The following is a 21,694-nucleotide window of genomic DNA, read 5'->3' as shown; positions in this document are numbered from 1 at the left end:
GTTTCATACCTATTCAAATTAATGTTAAACTTTTTTTAAGGCCGTAAAATATTAGCATAGTCGAGGGCCTCCTGGACTATCACATAACCAAGTTTGACAATCACTGATACACATTAAAGCTTTAAACGTAAATCTGCTCCGAACTAACAACTTTAAACTCTTAAAATTAGCAAATCACTAGCAATCCGCCCTTTGGTGAGCTAGCTTCAACTGCAATTTCTGATATTTGAATGGACTCGAGAAATTCTACAAGTTAAGTAGTAAGCCTTGGTGCACACACACACAGCCATCTCTTGGTACCTGTCGGGGTCAGGTTCCAGGACCACCCCACCTTCCCATGCCAGAAGCTGTGGGTGCTCGTCACTCATATAAAATGGCCAGTCCAGTTGGAATTCCGCATCCGAGGATCAGGAGGGCCGACTGCATACAGCAGAAAACACAACCTTCCAAGCACACGGCAGTCCCTTGCACCTACCAGGGACCATATAGAGTGAAATACCTGAACACCGTATTTGTAAAACAAGGCCACAATATAACTTTTGCTCCACATGGTGACCCTTTACATGGGAGTCGCAAGCCTGTCCCATGACCAGACGGTAAATATTTCTGGCTTTGTGGACCAGACCACTTCTGATGCAAGCTCTTCCACCCTGCCCCACCGCATGAAGGCAGCCCCAGACAATACAGAAACCAAAACCCCCAGCGGTAAGCAGCACCCTGCCATAGAACTTCCTGCCCTGGCTGAAGTGATTACCTACAGTGCGCTTAGAACACGGGTACCACGACTAATGATTCCAAACGGAAACAGCCACGAGCGGCTCCTGGGCTGAGCAGCACTGCTTTAGACCACCACGTAGCCACTTTCACCTCTGTTCATACACGCAGAAAGAGTAAATGAGTTAACTTTGAAGGCTAAAAACAAACCTTACTGATTCTATCATAGGATGAACTGCAGAGAGAACACGTGACATTTCTAACGAGTCACGGGCCGGACCAGTAAAGGATCAAAATCCTAAGCAAACGACCTCGGCTGACACAGGAGGATACGTGTAGAGTTCCATGTATCTGGACTTGGCCATGCTCTGTCTGGTGTACACTTGCTGGATGCCAGCTCTGAGGTCGTCCCAGATCTGGTCGAGGCCAATCTGCTTCAGTCCGTGGGGGTTCTGACTCCGGTTGGATGACATGGTGAGTAATATTCTGAAGTCGTCCAGTGCAGCAATCCTTAGTCAAGGTTCAGCTAATTCTCCATCAGATGAAAATATACAGTTATCATTCCAAATGTATTCACAGCGGCTCAGAAAGGATGTCCTTTGAATGGAGACAGTGAAATCTCATCGCAGGCAAACCTGAAGAAAGAAATACAGGGAACTGATGAGTCCTCTCTCAACAAACATCCTGCCTCATGGGGCGGGGGCCGTGTGAGAGGACGCTGCCCACACGCGGATGGCAGTGCGGGGTCTGCAGGCCCCGGCAGATGCCTCTGCACGCTGATCCAGAGACTATCTTGCTTTCTATGTGACAACACACTCTGTGTAATATGCGTACGTAGATGCTTAGTTCAAAATCATTATGCTTATTAGAGTGCATGGAAAAGAGCTGGTAAAACTTATACTCAAGCACAACTAACATGCTGTTTTGCTGGTCTTCAAAAGGTCTACATTACTTGACCTAACGTAACAGTTAGACAAACTCAAAGGAAAAAAGGCAAAGGAAATGTCCAGAAAGAGCAACACAAATGGCTAACAGAAAGAACCAAACGTTCAAACTCACTAGTTACCTGTGAATTAAAAAAAAAAGAAATTCACTTAGCATCTGGCAAAATACAAATGGTGGTGAGGCTCAAAGTGAGGGGGAATGGTCACTTCTTTTTGGGGGAGAGGAGGAGCGGTCGGCAGCTTGCGAGATCTTACCTCTTGCACCAGGGATTGACTCTGGACCCTGCCAGTGAGAGCACCGAGTCCCACTGGACTGCCAGTGAATTCCCCGGTCACTCCTTTTTCAGAAGGGAATTGGGCAAGAATTATCAACATTTAAAATGTACCCTCAACTTAGGGAGACCTGGGTTTGAGGCTTAGCTCCACACCTACAGATATATGGTCATGGGCAAGTTACTTCTCACTGCTCTAAGCCTCAATTTCCTAACCTGCAAAATAGGGGCAGGTCTATTTAACACACAGTAAACAGTTGACAAGGGGTGAAGTGAAGTGAAAGTCGCTCAGGCGTGTCTGACTCTTTGCAACCCCACGGACTATACAGTCCATGGAATTCTCCAGGCCAGAATAGCCAGGAGTGAGTAGCCTATCCCTTCTCCAGCGGATCTTTCCAACCCAGGAATTGAACCAGGGTCTCCTGCATTGCAGGTGGATTCTTTACCAACTGAGCTATCAGGGTTGACAAGTGGTAATGGCTATTATCTCTAAGTGTATGAAGCGACCGCAAAATACAATTTATAATGCCTCAGGATTATGAATCCACAGATAAAGAACGTTAGCTATGCAATACTGTGTTAAGTCAGTACTTTCCAATATAAAACATTACAGACATACGTTGAGGACTGTCTATGTATATCACATCAAAATGTGGTGGTTTTTAAACAAGTATTTCTGGTGCAAAACTAGGAAACACCAAATTACTTCAATGGCTCCAAAAAATAAATGCTGGGAGGTACATGATACCTGGAACACTAAGAATGGGTGTCACAGCCTGCAAGGGCTTCAGTGTGCCCTGCGCCTCAGTGGCTGCATGGAGCTCTCTGTGGGCTGAGGCACATTAAGGACAGCGGGAGCCACACGAGTGGACTGCGCCCAAACTTCTGAAGCCTAATCGACTCAGATACTTAGAACCCAAGCTATGGGGCTTCATATTTTATGAAACCACAACACCATTCCTAATCTTAAAAACACTTTATGTCATACATTCAAATAGGTACGTCCAAAAGTGAAACATAAAAATGTCTAACACAAGGATGAATCCTCTTAGTTTTAAGAAACTTAACATCTCAGCCACCACTTTGCAAATGTTTTCTGACTTCAATCTGCCTTTTCTTGACCTTGCATGGCACATTCCATCACCCCACTTGAGAGGAATTGGCGTGTTCTGGATTGGTAGTGAGACTGAAGGGGGCACGGCACACAACCTTTAGAAGAATGACAGCCCAAGGACACGACACAAACTGGTTAGAAGCAAGTAGGCCCAAGATGGCGGGTGGCTGACTTCCACTAGACCTTGGGTCTTGGGGCACACTCACTGCAACACCTCACTATGCTACGCAACACACCAACGGGCACCAGAACGGTTCCAAGGATGGCCATAAAAGGTCAAAAAGTGGGCGGTGGCCCAGTTTCTGGAAATCCTCATCCTTTCCCCAAAACAGCTGAATTTCTCCTCCCACTGGGTTTTGGTGTGCACAAGATGTCACATGCTAGCAAGGTTAAGTTTTGCCAAAAGAACACACTGGTCATATCAAACACTCTCTTCCAAAAACACAAAAGACGACTCTACACATGGACATCACCAGAAGGTCAACACCGAAATCAGATTGGTTATATACTTTGCAGCTGAAGATGGAGAAGCTCTATACGGTCAGCAAAAATAAGACCAGGAGCTGACTGTGGCTCAGGTCGTGAACTCCTTATTGCAAAATTCAGACTTAGACTAAAGAAAGTAGGGAAAAACACTAGACCATTCAGATATGACCTAAATCAAATCCCTTACGATTATACAGTGGAAATGGCAAAGAAATTCAAGGGATTAGATCTGACAGACAGAGTGCCTGAAGAACTGTGGGTGGAGGTTTGTGACATTGTACAGGAAGCAGTGATCAAGGGCATCCCCAAGAAAAAGAAATGCAAAAATGCAAAATGGTTGTCTGAGGAGGCCTTACAAACAGCTGAGAAAAGAAGAGAAAGGCAAATGACAAAAGGCAAGATCTACCCATCTGAATGCAGAGTTCCGAAGAATAGCAAGGAGAGGTAAGAAAACCTTAAGTAAACAATGCAAAGAAATAGTGGAAAACAATAGAATGGGAAAGACTAGAGATCTCGTCAAGAAAATCAGAGCTACCAAGGGAACATTTCATACAAAGATGGGCACAACGAAGGACAGAAGCGGCATGGACCTGAGAGAAGCAGACGATATCAGGAAGAGGCGGCAAGAATACGCAGAAGAGCAGACTCCTCTGGTGGTCCAGCAGCTAAGACTCTGAGCTCTGAACGCAGGCGGCCTAGGTTCAATCCCTGGCCAGGGAACTAGATTCCACATGCCGCAACTAGAACCCAGAGCAGCCAAATAAAAAAAAAAAAAAGAATACACAGAAGAATTGCACAAAAATGGTCTTAATGACCCAGATAACCACGGTGGTGTGATCACTCACCTAGAGCCAGACATCCTGGAGTGTGAAGTCAAATGGCCCTTAGGAAGTATGACTACAAATAAAGCTAGCGCAGTTAATGGAATTTCAGCTGAGCTATTTCAAATCCTGAAAGATGATGCTGTTAAAAGTGCTGCACTCAATATGCCAGTAAATTTGGAAAACTCAGCAGTGGCCACAGGACTGGAAAAGGTCAGTTTTCATTTCAATCCCAAAGAAGGGCAGTGCCAAATAACGTTCAAACTACCACACAATTGCACTCATTTCACATGCTAGCAAGGTAATACTCAAAATCCTTCAAAGCAGGCTTCAACAGTATGTGAACCAAGAACTTCCAGATGTACAAGCTGGATTTTGAAAAGGCAGAGGAATCAGAGATCAAATTGCCAACATTCACTGGACCATAGAAAAAGCAAGGGAATTCCAGAAAAACATCTACTTCTACTTCACTGACTATGCTAAAGCCTTTGACTGTGTGAATCACAACAAACTGTGGAAAATTCTTCAAGAGATGGGGATACCAGACCACCTGACCTACCTCCTGAGAAACCTGTATGCAAATCAAGAAGCAACAGTTAGAACCAGACATGGAATAATGAACTAGTTCAAAATTGGGAAGGAAAGGAGTACATCAAGGCTGTCTACTGCCACCCTGCTTATTTAACTTATATGCAGAGTACATCATGTGAAATGCCGGGCTAGATGAAGCTCAAGCTGGAATCAAGATTGCTGGGAGAAATATCAATAACTTCAGATATGCGATGATACCACCCTAATGGCAGAAAGCAAAGAGGAACTAAAAAAGCCTCTTGATGAAAGTGAAAGAGGAGAATGAAAAAGCTGGCTTAAAACTCAACTTTCAGAAAACTAAGATCATGGCATCTGGTCCCAGCACTCCATGGCAAATAGATGGGGAAACGATGGAAATAGTGACAGACTTTATTTTCTTGGGCTCCAAAATCACTGTGGACAGTGACTGCAGCCATTTAGTTAAAAGACGCTTTTGGAAGGAAAGCTATGACCAACCTAGACAGCATATGAAAAAGCAGAGACATTACTTTGCCAACAAAAGTCCCTGTAGTCAAAGCTATGGTTTTTCCAGTAGTCATGTATGGATGTGAGAGTTGAACCATAAAGAAAGCTGAGCACCAAAGAATTGATGCTTTTGAACTGTAGTGTTAGAGAAGACTCTTGAGAGTCCCCTGGACTGCAAGGAGATCAAACCAGTCAATCCTAAAGGAAATCAACCCTGAACGTTCATTGAAAGGACCAATGCTAAAGCTCCAATACTTTGGCTACCTGATGTGAAGAGCTGACTTGCTGGAAAAGACCCGGATACTGGGAAAGACTGAGGTAGAGGAGAAAGGGGTGACAGAGCGTGAAAGGGTTGCATGGCATCACCGACTTAACGGATCTGAGTCTGAGCAAACTTTTGGAGGGAGTGAAGGACAGGGAAGCCTGGTGCGCTGCAGTCCATGGGGTTGCAAAGAGTTGGACACGACTGAGAGACTCAACAAAAATAACAAGACACTTATTATCCCACCTCACTTCCACCCTAGGGGCAAGGTTAATAAGGTACACCGAATAAAATGGTCAGTGATTTTATTTTTCCCCACACGACCTCACTGTCCCCATTCAACATCAGCACCCAAATGTGCTCTTTCTTTGTCCTATTGTACATCTGATTTGAGTTATGAGTCTTACTGTATCAGAGTCACCGGTATTCCAAGATCAAACACAATCTCTCATGTTAAAATAACAAGTCTAGTTTATCACACACATTTTCTGTCTAGCTCTACGAGTGGGAATCTGGTGCCACAGCCAAATCTCGGCTCGTGCGGTGAAAAGTCAGCAAACTACCTTTCTTCTGGCTTTTAGGCGCTTTATTGTTTTCCCTTTCAAATGAATCATTCCCGTTTTCTAGTTGTCCTCACTGAGTATCCAAAATTTACACAGTTCACAAAAATTCACATGCCATTACCGACTTAACTGATAAGTTGAAAGAGGCTAACCTCATCTTATATTTTTAATAACCCCCAGAGTCTCCCATTTATAATATTTAACATCTATCACTTATCCTACAATAGAGAAAGCTAAAACTACATCTAAAAGGAAACATTAAAAGTAAGAACATCAGAGAAACGTCTTAAATGTGCTAACAGCAGCTGACCTGCTGGTCTCAGGCTGGGCTCTCTGGAGCAAATGCCTGGACAGAGTTTGGGTGGTAAATGCTTCTTCGGGATGACATCTATGAGGGGCAGGGGAGGATGCAGGCCTGGGCAGAGAGGGGCCGAACCGTGAGGTGGCCCCTACCTGGGAGGCATCCAGCGCTGCCTGGACTGGCATACAGGGCAGCAGTCTGTGCTTCTGCTCCTGGGGGCTCAGTCCCCGCAAGTGCACCAGGCGGGGAGGTCAGGGAGGACCTTACAGCTGGAGGACCTCTGGGAGTCCAGCCCCTCCTGGAAGGGGCCCAAATGGATAGGGGGTGCTCTGGTGATGGAGTTCCCACCTTGGGGTGGGGGGCTGTGTTTGGATTTCATCTGCTTATGTATCCCTCCTGAATATTCACTGGAAGGACTGATGCTGAAGCTGAAACTCCAATACTTTGGCCACCTGATTCGAAGAACTGACTCATTGGAAAAGACCCTGATGCTGGGAAAGATTGAAGCTGAGAGGAGAAGGGAACGACAGAGGATGAGATGGTTGGAAGGCATCACCGACTCTATGGACATGAGTTTGAACAAACGCCAGGAGTTGGTGATGGACAGGGAAGCCTGGCGTGCTGCAGTCCATGGGGTCACAGAGTTGGACACGACTGAGCGAAGGAACTGAACTGACTGGATGCATCCCTCAATGTTTGATAGTGAACTGTTTGAAATAATAAATACAATAACATAGGTGCCCATAAAAGACTGGCTTATCTGTCAGTGTGGAATTTTCAGGAATAAAACCACTTTACAAACCACCTGCCCTCCATCCCATAACCAGGCCATCAAGAACTACCAATAACCTCAGGCAGACCTCATGAAAAGTCAGAGGCTGAAATGGTTTTGGGGTAAGGGATAAAAATATTTTCCTAATAACTCACATCCCACAGCCAAAAAACTTAGGGATGTCCAAAAAGCCAAAACTAAAACTAAACCAAAAAACAAAAAAACAAAACTAAACCAAACATATACTTAGAAAGTCGGGCAAAAGCACTCTCTTACAGTAACTCCTTGGCATCACAGGGTTTCCGATCGCGGTCATGAATATCCAGGAGGAACACTCAAGTTTTTAGAGAAACTGCAGACTGGCTGCTTTCAGTGGATGCACAGGAAACCAAGGCACAAAATGCAACCAACCCAGGGCGGGAACCTGTGGGCAGAGCCTGCTGTCCTTAAGCCTGGACCAGGCACAGCACTGCTCACTTCACCCTCCCCTCCCCCAACCAAGTAAGATAAGGGAGTGGAACCCAGGAGTCAAAACAAAGATGTCTAAGAGGAGCAAGGAGGTTGGATATTCAAGGACCTGGCTCATGAAAGAGACTTGTTCCAAAGGGATACGAAAGCCATCGGAATCACTATTAAAACAAGTGTTCTAACACTTCAAACTGTGAACTAATCAAACAGTTTATTTCTCAAGATTAATGGTGCGTAAGATTCTTTTATTGAGTATAAGCATAAACTAACCAAACGACCTCCAAGAATCCTAAAAACTATATTCTCTTTGATATTAGTAACTCAGAATTTCATTAGTAAGGAAAGGGCTTTCTTAACAGAGCACGTATGACAGACGTCTGCAGACGCTAACTGGAACATCAACTGAACAGATCATCCAGCCGATCTGGGGAAATGCTACCTTTACTGAAGCTAAATATTTTGCTTGCTACAAGAGTTCAGAGGCCTTAATAAGTGAATGTGTCTTATGAATTCCTGTCAGAAAAACAGCATAAAACATCTCCCACTCAAACTGACTTGGCTAGAGCATATTTTTCCCTGAACACATCTCAGGGTTGGATTTTCAAGAAAACACTAATGTTTCAAGAAACAACACAACATTTTTTAAAAAAAGGAAAGGTAAATCTGTGCTGATCCCTACAGAGACCTAACTTTCTTGGGATCGTTCTACACACACATCGTTCTACAACTTTTTTCACTTCATGAGATAAACCTCACTCACTCAACAAAATAGGCCTCACTGTTTTGGAAACGTAAAAGAGTCCACTGTTCATCACACTAGCGTCCAACTCCAGAGCTTCCAGGTGCTGACTTTTTAACAGCTGTACTGCTGTAACAGGCAGTACAGATCCTATGGATTCCTCTCTGGTGATGTGAGTGCGTATGATAAACACTCACGTGTACCTACATGATAAAGGGACCCTGGAACCATCCATGAGCGCAGACCACAACAGACTGGAAAGACTGGCTTTTGGACCCGGGGAGGTTGAGGTGCTTGTGACCTGTCCTTGGAGGCTGGACTGTGGAGGCTCATCTCTGAGCGGCACTACAGAGTGGGAACCACCATCGATCACAGAGACAGGCCCAACCTGAAGCCTGAGGAACGTTTAGAGACAGAGTAGGTAGTGGGGAACCCACAGAGTTTGTACCCGACAAGCTACAGCCAAAAACAAGACCTATGCTGGAGGCCAGAGAAGGGCACGGTTGTCTGGGCCTCACGTAGTCGCTGCCATTTACTTCTTGTATGATCTTGGGTAAATCACTTAACATCTATGAGGATCCTGGTTGAAAGTGGCAACACAGTTTGTGACAAATGTGAGCTATTATTTTCATCATAATGACAGTATCTGAAATGTAGCTTCTGACCTTAGTTCTATGTAAGACACTAGAGACCTGAGTAAGGCAGGTGTTACCGTGGTTTTAACAGGAGGAATCAAACTGGAGTGGGTTAAGAGGGACAGCGACAGATGTGAGATTAATCTCCAAAATACACAAACAGCTCATGCAGCTCAATATGAAAGAAATAAACCCAACGAAAAAACGAGAAGACCTAAACAGACATTAGACTTTTCTCGAAAGGACACACACAGATGGTCAACAAACGCAGGAAAAGATGCTCAACACGTCACTAATTACTAGAGAAACGCAAAGCCAAACTACACCCCTGACGCTGGTCAGAACGGCCGTCATCAAAAAACCTACAAGCAGTAAGCGCTGGGGCGACTGCGGAGAAGGGGCGCTGCCGCACTGCTGGCAGGAACGTAAAGGGGCACAGCGACCACGGAAAACAGCGCCAGCGGCGCCTTCAAAAGCTAAAGCCAGAACTGCCACACGACCCCGCAATCCCACTGCTGGGGGCACACCTGGAGACAACCGACATTCAAAACACATGTGAACCCCAACGTCCACTGCAGGGCTTATTTACAATACCCAGGACATGGAGGCAACCTAAATGTCCGTCAACAGAGGAATGGCTAAAGATGTGGTGCATGTTCACAGTGGAATATTACTCAGCCATAAAAAGGAGTGAAACAGTGCCATTTGCAGAGACTGCCATACAGAGTGAAGTTAGAAAAACAGATATTATATAATATAATAATATATAATATAATATAATTATATAATATTGCTTATATGTGGAATACAGAGGAAAAAATAGTACAGATGAACTTATTTGCAAAGCAGAGAGAGACACAGATCTAGAGAATACTTAGAGTGACTGAGATGGGAAGGCGGGAGCGGGATGGGCTGGGGGATGGGGACTGACAGACACGGCCGTGCAGAAAAGAGACAGCTAATGAGAGCCTGCTGAAAGGCCCAGGGGGCTCTCCTCCGCGCCCTGTGGTCACCTGGGTGGTAAGGAAACCCCAGGAGAGGGCTGTGTGTGTAGACTATAACTGCGGGCACTGTCCACACAGCAGAGACACAACGCTGCAGAGCAACTACACGCAAGACACGCAGACTCTCTCTAGGCATTCCGGCCCTGAAGGCGTGAAGAGTGCCCGGGGACGCAGGGCAGGGGAAGCCCGTCCTCGCTGGGGGGCGGGGGTCCGGGACTGCCGCAGGGCGGCGGCGGGTGCTCAGGCCCGGGAAGGGCTGGACGACAGGCGGCGGCACTGGCGGCCAGGCCTCGCAGAGGCTGCATCACCGGAAAAGGCGCTTGGTGCGGAGAGGGAGGCGCCGCCGCGGGGCAGCCGGGCGGGCAGCACCGGGGGAGCCCGGAGCCCGTACCGGGGCGGAAGGCACCCAGAGCCGGCGCGCCTTCCTGGGAGCCCGGGGAGGGTGCAGGGGTCCCGCAACGGCCACAGCGCGGCTTTCGGAGCCGCAGCCTCTGAGGAGCAGCGAAGGGGGCCCGAGACTGGAGAGGCGTCCGAGGAGTTTCCAGAAGCAGGATTCCAGGTTCCACGAACAACTGAGGCGGGGAGAGGAGGGCGGGCGGGGGCTGGGAGCCGGGTGCCTGGGGACGGGCGGCGCGGGTCAGCGATGGAGGGCACCGGCGTTCGGCTCTGCTTTCAGGGGTGTTTCCACTTTACCCGGCCGGCCGCGGCCCCTGACCTGGAGAGGGCCACGCGTTCCTCACCACGTCTCACCAGCGGGGCTGCCTGACTTCTCCGAACACCTTACTCCCCTGCCCGACCAGCCCTAAGTAAAAAACAGACAGGAACATAAATTCAGACCTTAATGAACCTACATTTCTACTCCAGGGGAGGAGCCCACAGATTTTAAAGTAATAAAAGAATTGTGTCCCCTGCTCAGTTTCACCGCAAATATTAAAAAAAAAAAAAATCCAGATACCACTTTTGTCCATTAAGGTGGTCCTAGTAGCTGCCTCTGTTACTGTAAATTAAGATCAAACACATTTAGCAGATGCTTTTGTACAAGCCAATGTACAGTGTTCAATAAACAAAGCAAAAATAATTCAGATCAGAGTTGTAACAGGAATACACGACACAGGGTTTTTCAGAATGACCACAACTGTGTTGACGGTTAGGTGACTGCTTTTGAAAAATGTGAAAAAAAAAAAAAAAAAATCAAAACAAAAGCATGGATTTAAGCTGTTACAGTATCTTTTAAAAATAGTCATTATTAGGGTTAATGAAAATATAGTTAAAATTCACTGTTAAAGAAAAAACAAGACTAAATTTGGCTTTTCTAGTTTATGAACATTTTAAATTTGATTAAAATTTGAAATGATCCTGAGTATTACTCAGTAGTTACTTATTTTCTAACAACTGGTTAAAAGTATGCAGAGTCCCTGGCTTCGTACCTGCAGTATGGCACATAAGAAATGAAACAGATGGTAAAACAGTGCTTTACACTGAGAAGAACGTTTGCCTGTGCACACCAGGAAATACATGAAAGATGACCAAAAAGAGAAGTCACATATAAGCTGACGGAAAGCCACACAGCACACCACACACAACCTTGTCAATTAGAGTCGGGGGGGGGGGGGGGGAGTGACAGGGGAATACATACTAAATGATACTGTTTTATATTTGAGAGTAAAAACACACGGAACACAGGAGAGAAGGTCGGGCTTCGCTGACAGCCTGGAACGTTGGCTCAGAGCTGTATAAGGCACCGGCCTCAGGTTTTACTGGCTCCTGTTTAAAAACAAGCAAAACCCCCAAGCCTCACCAGATTAACACTCTTGTGGGTGAAATGATAGGATGGTTGGGATTTACCTTAAAAATATTGCAAGGAAAAAAAAAACAAACCAACAACTAAGTTCTTTGCATCAGGTGGCCAAAGTATTGGAGACTTTATCATTAGTCCTTCCAATGAATATTCTGGACTGATTTCCTTTAGGATTGACTGGTTGGATCTCCTTGCAGTCCAGGGGACTCTCAAGAGTCTTCTCCAACACCACAGTTCAAAAGCATCAATTCTTTGGTGCTCAGCTTTCTTTATGGTCCAACTCTCACATCCATACATGACTACTAGAAAAACCATATCTTTAACTATACAGACCTTTGTTCGCAAAGTAATGTCTCTGCTTTTTAACATGCTGTCTAGGTTGGTCATAGCTTTTCTTCCGAGGAGCAAGCGTCCTTTTAATTCCATGGCTGCAGTCACCGTCTGCAGTGACTTTGGAGCCCAAGAAAATGAAGCCTGTCACTGTGTCCATTTTTTCCCCATCAAACTACCATGAATGGAAGGGACCAGATGCCATGATCTCAGTTTTTCAAATGTTGACTTTTAAGCTAGATTTTTCACTCTCCTCTTTCACCTCCATCAAGAGGCTCTTTAGTTCCTCTTCGCTTTCTGCCATAAGGGTGGGGTCATCTGCGTATGTGAGGTTATTGATACTTCTTTGGCAATCCTGATTCCAGCTTTTTACACAACATATGTGGTAGAAAAAGAAAGAGAAGCAAAAAGATGGAGCCTGGCAGGGAGGTGGTCAAGTTCAGGACACGATGTGGCAGGGGATGGGACCAAAACACAGTACCCTCTCATTTACACCCCTGGAAACTGTGCCCTTTGATCATGATCTGGTTGGTGCATACCAAGCAATCTCAGTGCCACTTAGAACTGAGACTGGTAAACTCACCACCTGAGAAACTCTTAAATTCCATTAATGATTTAAATGAATGCAACATCTGAACTGTGGTGCTGAGAAGACTCTTGAGAGTCCCTTGGACTGCAAGGAGATCCAACCAAGTCAATCCTAAAGGAAATCAGTCCTTGAATGTTCATTGGAAGGACTGATGCTGAAGCTGAAACTTCAATACTCTGGCCACCTGATGCGAAGAACTGACTCACTGGGAAAGACCCTGATGCTGGGAAAGATTGAAGCTAGGAGGAGAAGGGGACGACAGAAGATGAGATGGTTGGATGGCATTACCGACGTGATGGACATGAGTTTAAGTAAACTCCAGGAGTTGGTGATGGACAGGGAAGCCTGGCGTGCTGCAGTCCTTGGGGTCGCAAAGAGTCGGACATGACTGAGCAACTAAACTGAACTGACCATCTAAAACCTGGGCTTGATGTGCGTATCTGGCATAAGGTAAGGCGGAGCCTTCAGGCTGTAAACTCTGTATAGTTCTGGACAGGATTTTACTAGACTTCTACACTCTCACTCTGATAATTCAGGACCATCAGCAGCACGTGGGGTGGTGCTCCCCTCCCCTTCTGCTCCAGTGGCTGTGGACCCTCTGTGGACCGGCCACACCAATCTGCTCCTGACCCAACTCTCCTTCCTTCTCTCCTTTCCTGAACCTTCCAGAGGCCACAAGCTCACGTGAATTAAACGAAACACCTCCCTCTCCACCTTTCTTTACCTTGGTGAACAGAAGGCTTGGTCCGATTCAAAATCCTGGATGTGATGAAAGCACCCCCTCCTAGCTGCAGACCCATCTCCATTCACATATACCATCCCTCCCTCCCCAATCCCTCCACCCTCACCTTAAATTAAGGGCCACTGCTTAGCCTCTTGACTGGCCCACATTCCAACTAAGCCTTCCTCTGTATCCCCCATCTTGGTAAGAGGTCAGCTCTGGTTTCTCCTGTTCTCACCCCTGATGTAAAGTCAGTTCCATCAACTCCCTCCTCCTCTCTTGAATCACCCACCTCTCATGATATCCCCACCAACTCATTAAGAGTCTGGCGGTCATTATCACCTCTCACCTGGGTCACTAACGGCAGTCACTCCCCTGGTCTTGCCGTGTTAAGGACCCAGTATTCTCTGTAGGCCTCACTGCTAGACCCTGTGCCACTAGGAGTTGTAATACTTTCCCCTCACCGAATCCTTACAATAACCGTATTCTCTGCATAGTACTATTTCCTACAAATGAGGACACTCAGGCTCGTGTGTGTGTGTGCAGTTAGTCGTAGCCGACTCTTTGCAACCCCATGGACTGTAGCCCACCAGGCTCCTCTGTCCATGGGATTTTCCAGGCAAGAATCCTGGAAAAGAAAAAAAAAAAAAAAAAAAATCCTGGAAAAGGTTGCCATTTCCCCCTCCAAGGGATCTTCTTGACTCAGGGATCAAACCCGTGTCTCCTGCATCACAGGTGGATTCTTTTACCACTGAGCCACCAGGGAAGCCCCACTCAGGCTTGGAAATGTTCAATAATTTTCCCAAAACCACTCTGGTGACAAGTGACAAGGATTCATACCCAAATATTTGGATTCCAAAGCCGTGTTCTTTCCATCACTCACCATTCCATGCTGTTTTCTTAGGAAGGCGGAGATTTCCTATCCCACTTCCTTAAGAAGTGTGCTGCTAGGATGTACTCTCTAATTTGAGATTACAACATGGCTTCACAGGAACCATGCAAAAACGCAAGTGAAAGCTTAAAGATGTCAGTGTGTGATGTCGGGCCCAAAGGACTGCAAACCAATAGGTCAAGGAAGATGTGGCCAAATCATGAACTGGACACTTATTCATACTTACATCCCTATTTATTTGTATATTCATTTATTAGTATTTGAATATGAATTATTTAAATGTTTCACTTTTTAAATCAAAGTGTTCTTAAATATACTAGAACAAGGGTTAGTATCTTGTAAATGTAGACCAACAATTTGTACGTTCAATACTTAGGGTTCTATCTGTATATCACCAAGAAAGGCATTTACTACCTGACCTCCATTACTGAAATTTGTAAACTTATAAAATGTAAATGTGTATTATTCCATTTCTATATAGAACTAAGGGCTTAATTACAATTAAGTTCAAACAATTACAGTTGACAAAAGCATAAAAAATTCCAATTAATATCCTAATAGATGTCTTTCTAGGAACATTAGCTGAGTTTTGTCTCCACTTAGTCATTCAAAGCCATTAAATCTACGGCTAGAAAGAGAATCTAAATACACACACAGATGGGAAATGGGTTCTGCTTTTTCTCAGTCACTTCGGAGTCAAGTTCCCAAGGCCTGAATCATAAGTGCTCAAACTGTCTTGTTTATGTCTTTACTCAAAGCTAGTAATTAAACATTTGGGCCATTTAAAGACTACGTTCAGTTAACATAAATTTACCACTGTGCTAAGTCACTATAGTCGTGTCTGATTCTTTGTGACCCTATGGACTGTGGCCCACCAGGTTCCTCTGTCCATGGGATTCTCCAAGCAAGAGTACTGGAGGAGTTCGCTGTTATGCCCTCCCCCCCAGGGGATCTTCCCAACCCAGGGAGCAAGCCCCCATCTCCTGTGACTCCTGCACTGCAGGCGGGTTCTTCACCTACCACATGACCCATCAATTCCACTATTAGGGATCTAACCCCTGCTAAAAAAAGATGTATGTCCATCCAAAGACCTGTACACGAATGTTCACAGCACACATTACATATAAAAGCCAAAAAGTAGAACAACCCAAATGCCCACCAACAGGTGAACGGATAAGCAAGATATCTTTAGTCATACAAAAGAAAACACTTAGGCAATAAAAAATGAAGTAATGATACACGCCACAGCATGGATGAACCTCAAACACATGAGCCTAAGTGAAAACCAGGAGAAAAAGACCACATGTTACATGAGCCCATTTATCATGAGATGTACAGAATGGGTGAACCAGAGAGGCAGGAAGTGGGCTCCTGTGAGACGGGGGAGCCAGCGGGGGGAGCGGGGAGTGACAGGGGGCAGGCCTCACCCCAAAGGGATCCTCTGGGGTAAAGGAAATGTTCTAAAACTGGATTGTGGTGATGGCTGCACAACTCTAATTTTACTAAAAATTATTGAATTATACATTTAAAACAAGTGAATGTTATGGTATGTGAATTATACCTCAACAAAACTGTTAAGGAAAAAAAGACAGCTTTAAAGCATGCTAGCTACAAATTGTTCTGGATCAAATTCAGGTCAGTCACAGCAAGGAATGGATCTTTATAAAATGACCAGGTTCTGGATATGTGGGAGCCTTAGCAGTATTACTGGGTGTCCCACTGGAAAGCAAGCTTTAAGAACTGCCATCTAATATGTTACCAATAGAGGGGCTCAAGTTCTCCTGCAACATAAAATATTTAAAAGATAGCTGCAGAACCAGAAGAGTTGTCACTGGGCAGAGACATTTTACTGCCCCAGTGAAGATACAGGTAAAACTGCAATAGGAGTCTGGAGGGTCTGGAAGAAGTCACTCCAGACTACAACACCCAAGAAGGCTCTACAAAGTCTGCACTTTAAATGCTTCTCAGATGCTATCTGAGGGGTTTTGCCCGGGAAGAGGGGGAGGCAGAAAAGCAAAGGGCAGGAGGCTGAGTTTCGGGGCACTCGGGCTAGAGCTTCGAAGAAAGGAGGGGGTGTCTGTAGTAAGAGGATGCGAGGCCTTTATTCTGAGTGGGCAACAGAGTCCCACAAGTTTCTGGAGCAGGGATGTGATGTCAGAAACTTTCAGCCGATAGCCCCGTGGAGCTGGGATGAAAGGAGACCTCAGCGTGGTGAAATTAACTTAAAGACACACGGAGCACGTGGGGCGGAAGGGGCGGCGCCAGCAAGGAACACCGAGGGTAAGAGTCTCTCAGACTTGGCCTTTCAGATCTCCAAAAATGCACCTCTGGATTCCAGAATCCGACAGACACTACATGACAAAAGTCAAACGACTGAACTGTTGCTGGTGGAGGTGTTCACTCTGCAGGCAGTAATTGGCTGTACCCGAAAAGGCCTCTGGTGCATTGACCCATCCACCCAGCCATCTCACTTCTAGTGACCTATCCCCCAAGATAAAGTGGCCCCAAACGACAAGAAGTTGTAAACTCAAGCTTAGTCACCGCAGAAGACTGGAAATCAACCTGAAGCCCGCCCAGAGAGGCTGGGAGCACTGAATGATGGCTGGTCCACACACAGAGCATCCTTGTAACCTCAGACTGGGCCTAGCTCACTCCCCCAGTTAGGAGCCTAGGCAGTGGACCACAGGGGTTCTGGGACCACCTCTAACTTTGCCATCAGGAAATCACAGATATTCTCCTTACTCCAGGGCAGTTATTGCCAGTATCATTTCTGCTCATCAATCAATTGGTGATGCCATCCAACCATCTCATCCTCTGTTGTCCCCTTCTCCTCCTGCCTTCAATCTTTTTCAGCATCAGGGTCTTTTCCAATGACTCAGTTCTTCCCATCAGGTGGCCAAAGTATTGGAGTTTCAGCTTCAGCATCAGTCCTTCCAATGAATATTCAGGACTGATTTCCTAGGACTGACTGGTTGGATCTCCGGGCAGTCCAAGGAACTCTCAAGAGTCTTCTCCAACACTGCAGTTCAAAAGCATCAATTCTTTGTTGCTCAGCTTTCTTTACAAGGAGACAAATCCTTCCCAAGACTCCAAAACCAAGGAGCACGACTAGTCAGACTCACTTAGAAGGGGAACACTTGGTTCCTTCAACACCAGTGCTAATTCAATTCTCAAGTGAAGTTAAAGATCCGAATGCCAACTTCTCAGAGTTGTTCAATAAGACATCATAAGTAAACAGGCCTGCTTCTATGGCTGGTATCTAGTAGGAACTCCCCAATTGATGGTGATCTTCCTTCCTTCTTAAAAAATAACCATAGTAGAAGATGATCATTAAAAACCCATCTAACTCATCTGATCTTAGTCAGAAAAATGATTAAAACCAATTAATGCAAGGACACTTTTGGTATGCTGAACATTTTTCGTGTAATATTTGCAACGTGAACATGAAGTCACTCAGTCGTGTCTTTGCGACCCCATGGACTGTAGCCCACCAGGCTCCTCTGTTCATGGGATTTTCCAGGCAATAGTGCTGGAGTGGATTGCCATTTCCTTCTCCAAAATATCTGCAAAGCCTTCCTTAAAAATAAAAGCAGAGCAAAACTATAAAGTTCCTAGAAGATCACATGGGAGAAACCCTAGATGAGCGTGGGTAAAGGTGTGGCCTTTTAGATACAACATCAAAGGTTAGGTCCAGGAAAGAAATCACTGACCAGCTGCACTTCACTGAAATGAAAAACATCTGCTCTGAGAAAGACACTGTCAAGAGAATGAGAAGACAAGCCACAGGCTGGGAGAGAACATTGGCAACAGACACATCTGATAAACAACTGTTAACCAAAATACACAGAAAATGCTTAGGACTCAGTAAGAAAACCATCTGATTAAAAAATGGGCCAAAGGCTTCACCAGAGGAGAAATACAGATGGTAAATAAGCATATGAGAAGCTGCTCTACATACTACCATCATCAGGAAAACGCAAATTAGTGAGACACCTCTACACACCTACTGCGTGCTCAGCCTCCTCAGTCGTGTCTGACTCTGTGACCCCATGGACTGCCGCCCGCCAGGATCCTCTGCCCATGGGATTCTCTAGGCAAGAATGCTGGAGTGGGTGCCAGTCCCCTCTCCAGGGGATCTTCCCGACCCAGGGATCCAACCCGAGTCCCTTATGTCTCCTGCCTTGCAGGCATGTTCCTTTTCACTAGTGCCACATGGGATGCCCACACACCTATGAGAATGGCCAAAATTCAGAACAATGACAAAAACCAAATGCTGGGGAGAGAGAAGAGCAACAGGAACTCTCCTTCATTGCTGGTGGGAAAGCAATATGGTGTGGACAAAACTAAACACGCTCTGACCGTACATTTCCCAATTAACTGTGCTGCTTTCTATTTACCTAAAGGAGTTGAAAACTAATGTCCACATGAAAACCCTCAAACAGATGTTTATAGTGCCTTTTTTCATAGCTGTCAAAACCTGGAAGCAAGCAAGATGTCCCTCAGGGTGTCAGTGGATAAATAAACTGTGGTCCTTCCAGACCATGGAATATTATTTAGCGCTAAAAAGAAATAAGCCATCAAGCCAGGAGAAGACATGGAGGACCCTTAAAGGCACATGACTAAGTGAAAGAAGCCCTTCTGAGAAGGCTACACAGACTATACGTATTGTGTGACTCCAACTGTGTGACGTTCTGGAAAAGGCAAAACTAAGGAGACGGTAAGAAGTTGCCCAGGTGGCTCAGTGGTAAAGAATCTGCCCAAACGCAGACGAGGTCGGTTCGATCCCTGGGTCGGGAAGATCCCCTGGAAAAGGAAATGGTAATCCAGTATTTATGCCTGGGAAATCCCATGGAAAGAGGAGCCTGGTGGGCTGTGGTCCATGGGTTGGCAAAAAATCAGACGTGACTGAGGGACTAAAGCACACATCACAAGAAGTTGTCAGAAGTTGCCAGGAACTTAGTGGAGGGGCAGGGAGATAGATATGCAAAGCACAGAGCATTTTTAGGGCAATGTAACTATTCTGTATGCTACTATAATGATGAATACATGTTATTATACACTTGTCCAAACTCATAAAACACACACTACCAAGAGTGAATCCTAATGTAAACTATGGACTTTGGGTGACTATGTGTTAATGTCAATTTGCTTGTAACAAATATATCACTCTGGTGGGGGGTGCTGAAAATGGGGGAGTCTGTGTATGTGGGGGCAGGAGGGATACAGGAAATCTCTACACCTTCCTCTTACTTTTGCTGGGAACCTACAATTGCTTAAAAAAAAAAAAAAACAAGTTAAAAAAAATCTTTTTTTAAATGAAAGAGGCTCACTTTTGATCTTTAGGTTTTGCTCATAAAATGACTTGCATTTTATAACCTAGAAAACCTGAGTAAACAAAAAGCTAATGCTGAATATTAAATACTATATTTGCTCATTTTTCTTAATTGAAAACCAGTCTATTTTGCTAATTATTGCTATTTGAATAATGGATATGTTAATCAGTAGATTTTACATTTATACCTGTTACTGTAAAAATGGAAAATATATCAATAACTGAAGTTCTTTTTTGTAAACAAAATATCTCACCCAGAATCTTCAGATTTAATAAAAGTAATACTGATTGGGCTCTGCTCTGTGGCTCAAAAGCAGGGGTCTAATTCACAGCTAAATCCTCAGCACCAAACACAGTGCCCTGGCAGGGTGGAGGTGCTCCAGAAATACTGGGTGAGTGGCAACTCCAGATATTTGAGGGACTCATCTAAATCACTGAAAGACTCCAAACCCACCCAGCCCTTCAGCATACAGAACTACAGAGAGGCACGCTGGAGCATGTTAATTACATGTCATTTCATTTTTCCACCAGCACAGTAACAGCACTGAGAAAAATGGGGGTGAGGAGAGGCACACCATTTACATTATGTATAAAATTTAAGAGAAATTACTCAAATAGGCAATTAAAACTATAAAACTGATGGGATGGGAAGTGAAGAACCGAGCTCAGGACCCACCATTCTGGGGTAGGATGTGAGCCAATGTATTTAAAGCTTCATGGGTTTGTTCTATGAGATCTCCTACTTTCTAAAAACTAGCAGAAGCTTTGAAATTACTGGGCCCTGAAACTTACACTAAATAAGGGAATACAACTACCGTGTCCTTGAGATCACTGCCCTTTTAATTCTATAAATAAAGATGCTAATTCAACTCAGTCCCCAGAACACACACATATTTTATAACTATGAGGAATTCTGGATGTCATTAAGTATGGAATTTTGTCCTATGAACATCATAGGAATTAAGATACAATTTTTACTTTTGGTACTTGAATAATTAATAGGTCTTTTTAAATTCTAAAAATCCACACAAAAGCACTCAAAGCCTTAGGTACTGTTAAAGTTAAAGCTGATTCTTAATTCGGTCAGTATGTACACTCCTCCTACTCTAATGACTGTGTGACTTCCAGTGGACTGACACAAGCCTGGCTGCTTTAGGAAACTCGAAGACAACCACAACCACCTGCTATTCAACAGGCACTACGCAGACTGCCGCCGGCGTGCTGCAGTCCACGGGGTCACAAGGAGTCGGACACGACTGAACGACTGGACTGAACCAACGATACAGACTGCCTTGTTTGTCCACGTAAACGAGTTTTAACTGTTAAGGACTGAGTTTCGGCTCTCCGTTTCAGCACAATGCTTTCACAGGCATATTAATTCAGTGATCTAGCTTGCTGCTCACACGTATTTCATTTTCAAGCATTTTCATTCACTTTAAAACCAGGGGGAAAAATTATTACATTTGGTTATGATTATCTACACCATGCATGTTTTTCAAACCGAGGACTGCAATCCATCAATGTGTAGGCCATGAAACCAGCTTAGTCAATGGTAACTGGAACTGTTCAAAAAGGAGAAAAGAAAAGAGCTCACAGAACATAACAAGTATTACTCAGAGCACCTTTAATTCAGTTATGTCTGTGTATGTATAGGGTTAACCTACGAAATGTACTTCTTACTAAAGAAACAATTCAAAAGGCACACGGTGGCAAGACTCTCTGAGAGAGTTAGCACGAAAGTGCATGTGGGCGTCTGAGGGGACGTTTCTGGCTCTGTAACCTACACTCTATATGAGCTTGGGCAGACTCCTTAACTTATAATGCCTATAATGACCTGCAATGATTACACTACCTATCTCCCAAGGCTGTTATGAGGCACAG

At 45.0% G+C, this 21,694-nt stretch overlaps 1 protein-coding gene across 2 annotated transcripts in view; it reads right to left on the bottom strand.

The window, feature by feature from the left end:
- CUL1 (cullin 1) overlaps positions 1-21,694 on the bottom strand; it is an 89,492-nt gene that overhangs the window by 53,073 nt on the left and 14,725 nt on the right. For both annotated transcript variants that reach the window (XM_040260297.1, XM_040260296.1), the window contains exon 2: positions 1,048-1,349. In XM_040260297.1, the coding sequence (XP_040116231.1) occupies positions 1,048-1,187 (140 nt within the window). In that variant the 5' untranslated portion in view covers positions 1,188-1,349. The remainder of the gene's footprint in view (positions 1-1,047; positions 1,350-21,694) is intronic.

This window comes from Oryx dammah, unplaced genomic scaffold, assembly GCF_014754425.2.
Source record: "Oryx dammah isolate SB20612 unplaced genomic scaffold, SCBI_Odam_1.1 HiC_scaffold_18, whole genome shotgun sequence".
Taxonomy (NCBI): domain Eukaryota; kingdom Metazoa; phylum Chordata; class Mammalia; order Artiodactyla; family Bovidae; genus Oryx; species Oryx dammah.
The sequence above is the reverse complement of the archived record's forward strand: the minus strand, read 5'-3'. Positions and strand labels throughout refer to the sequence as shown.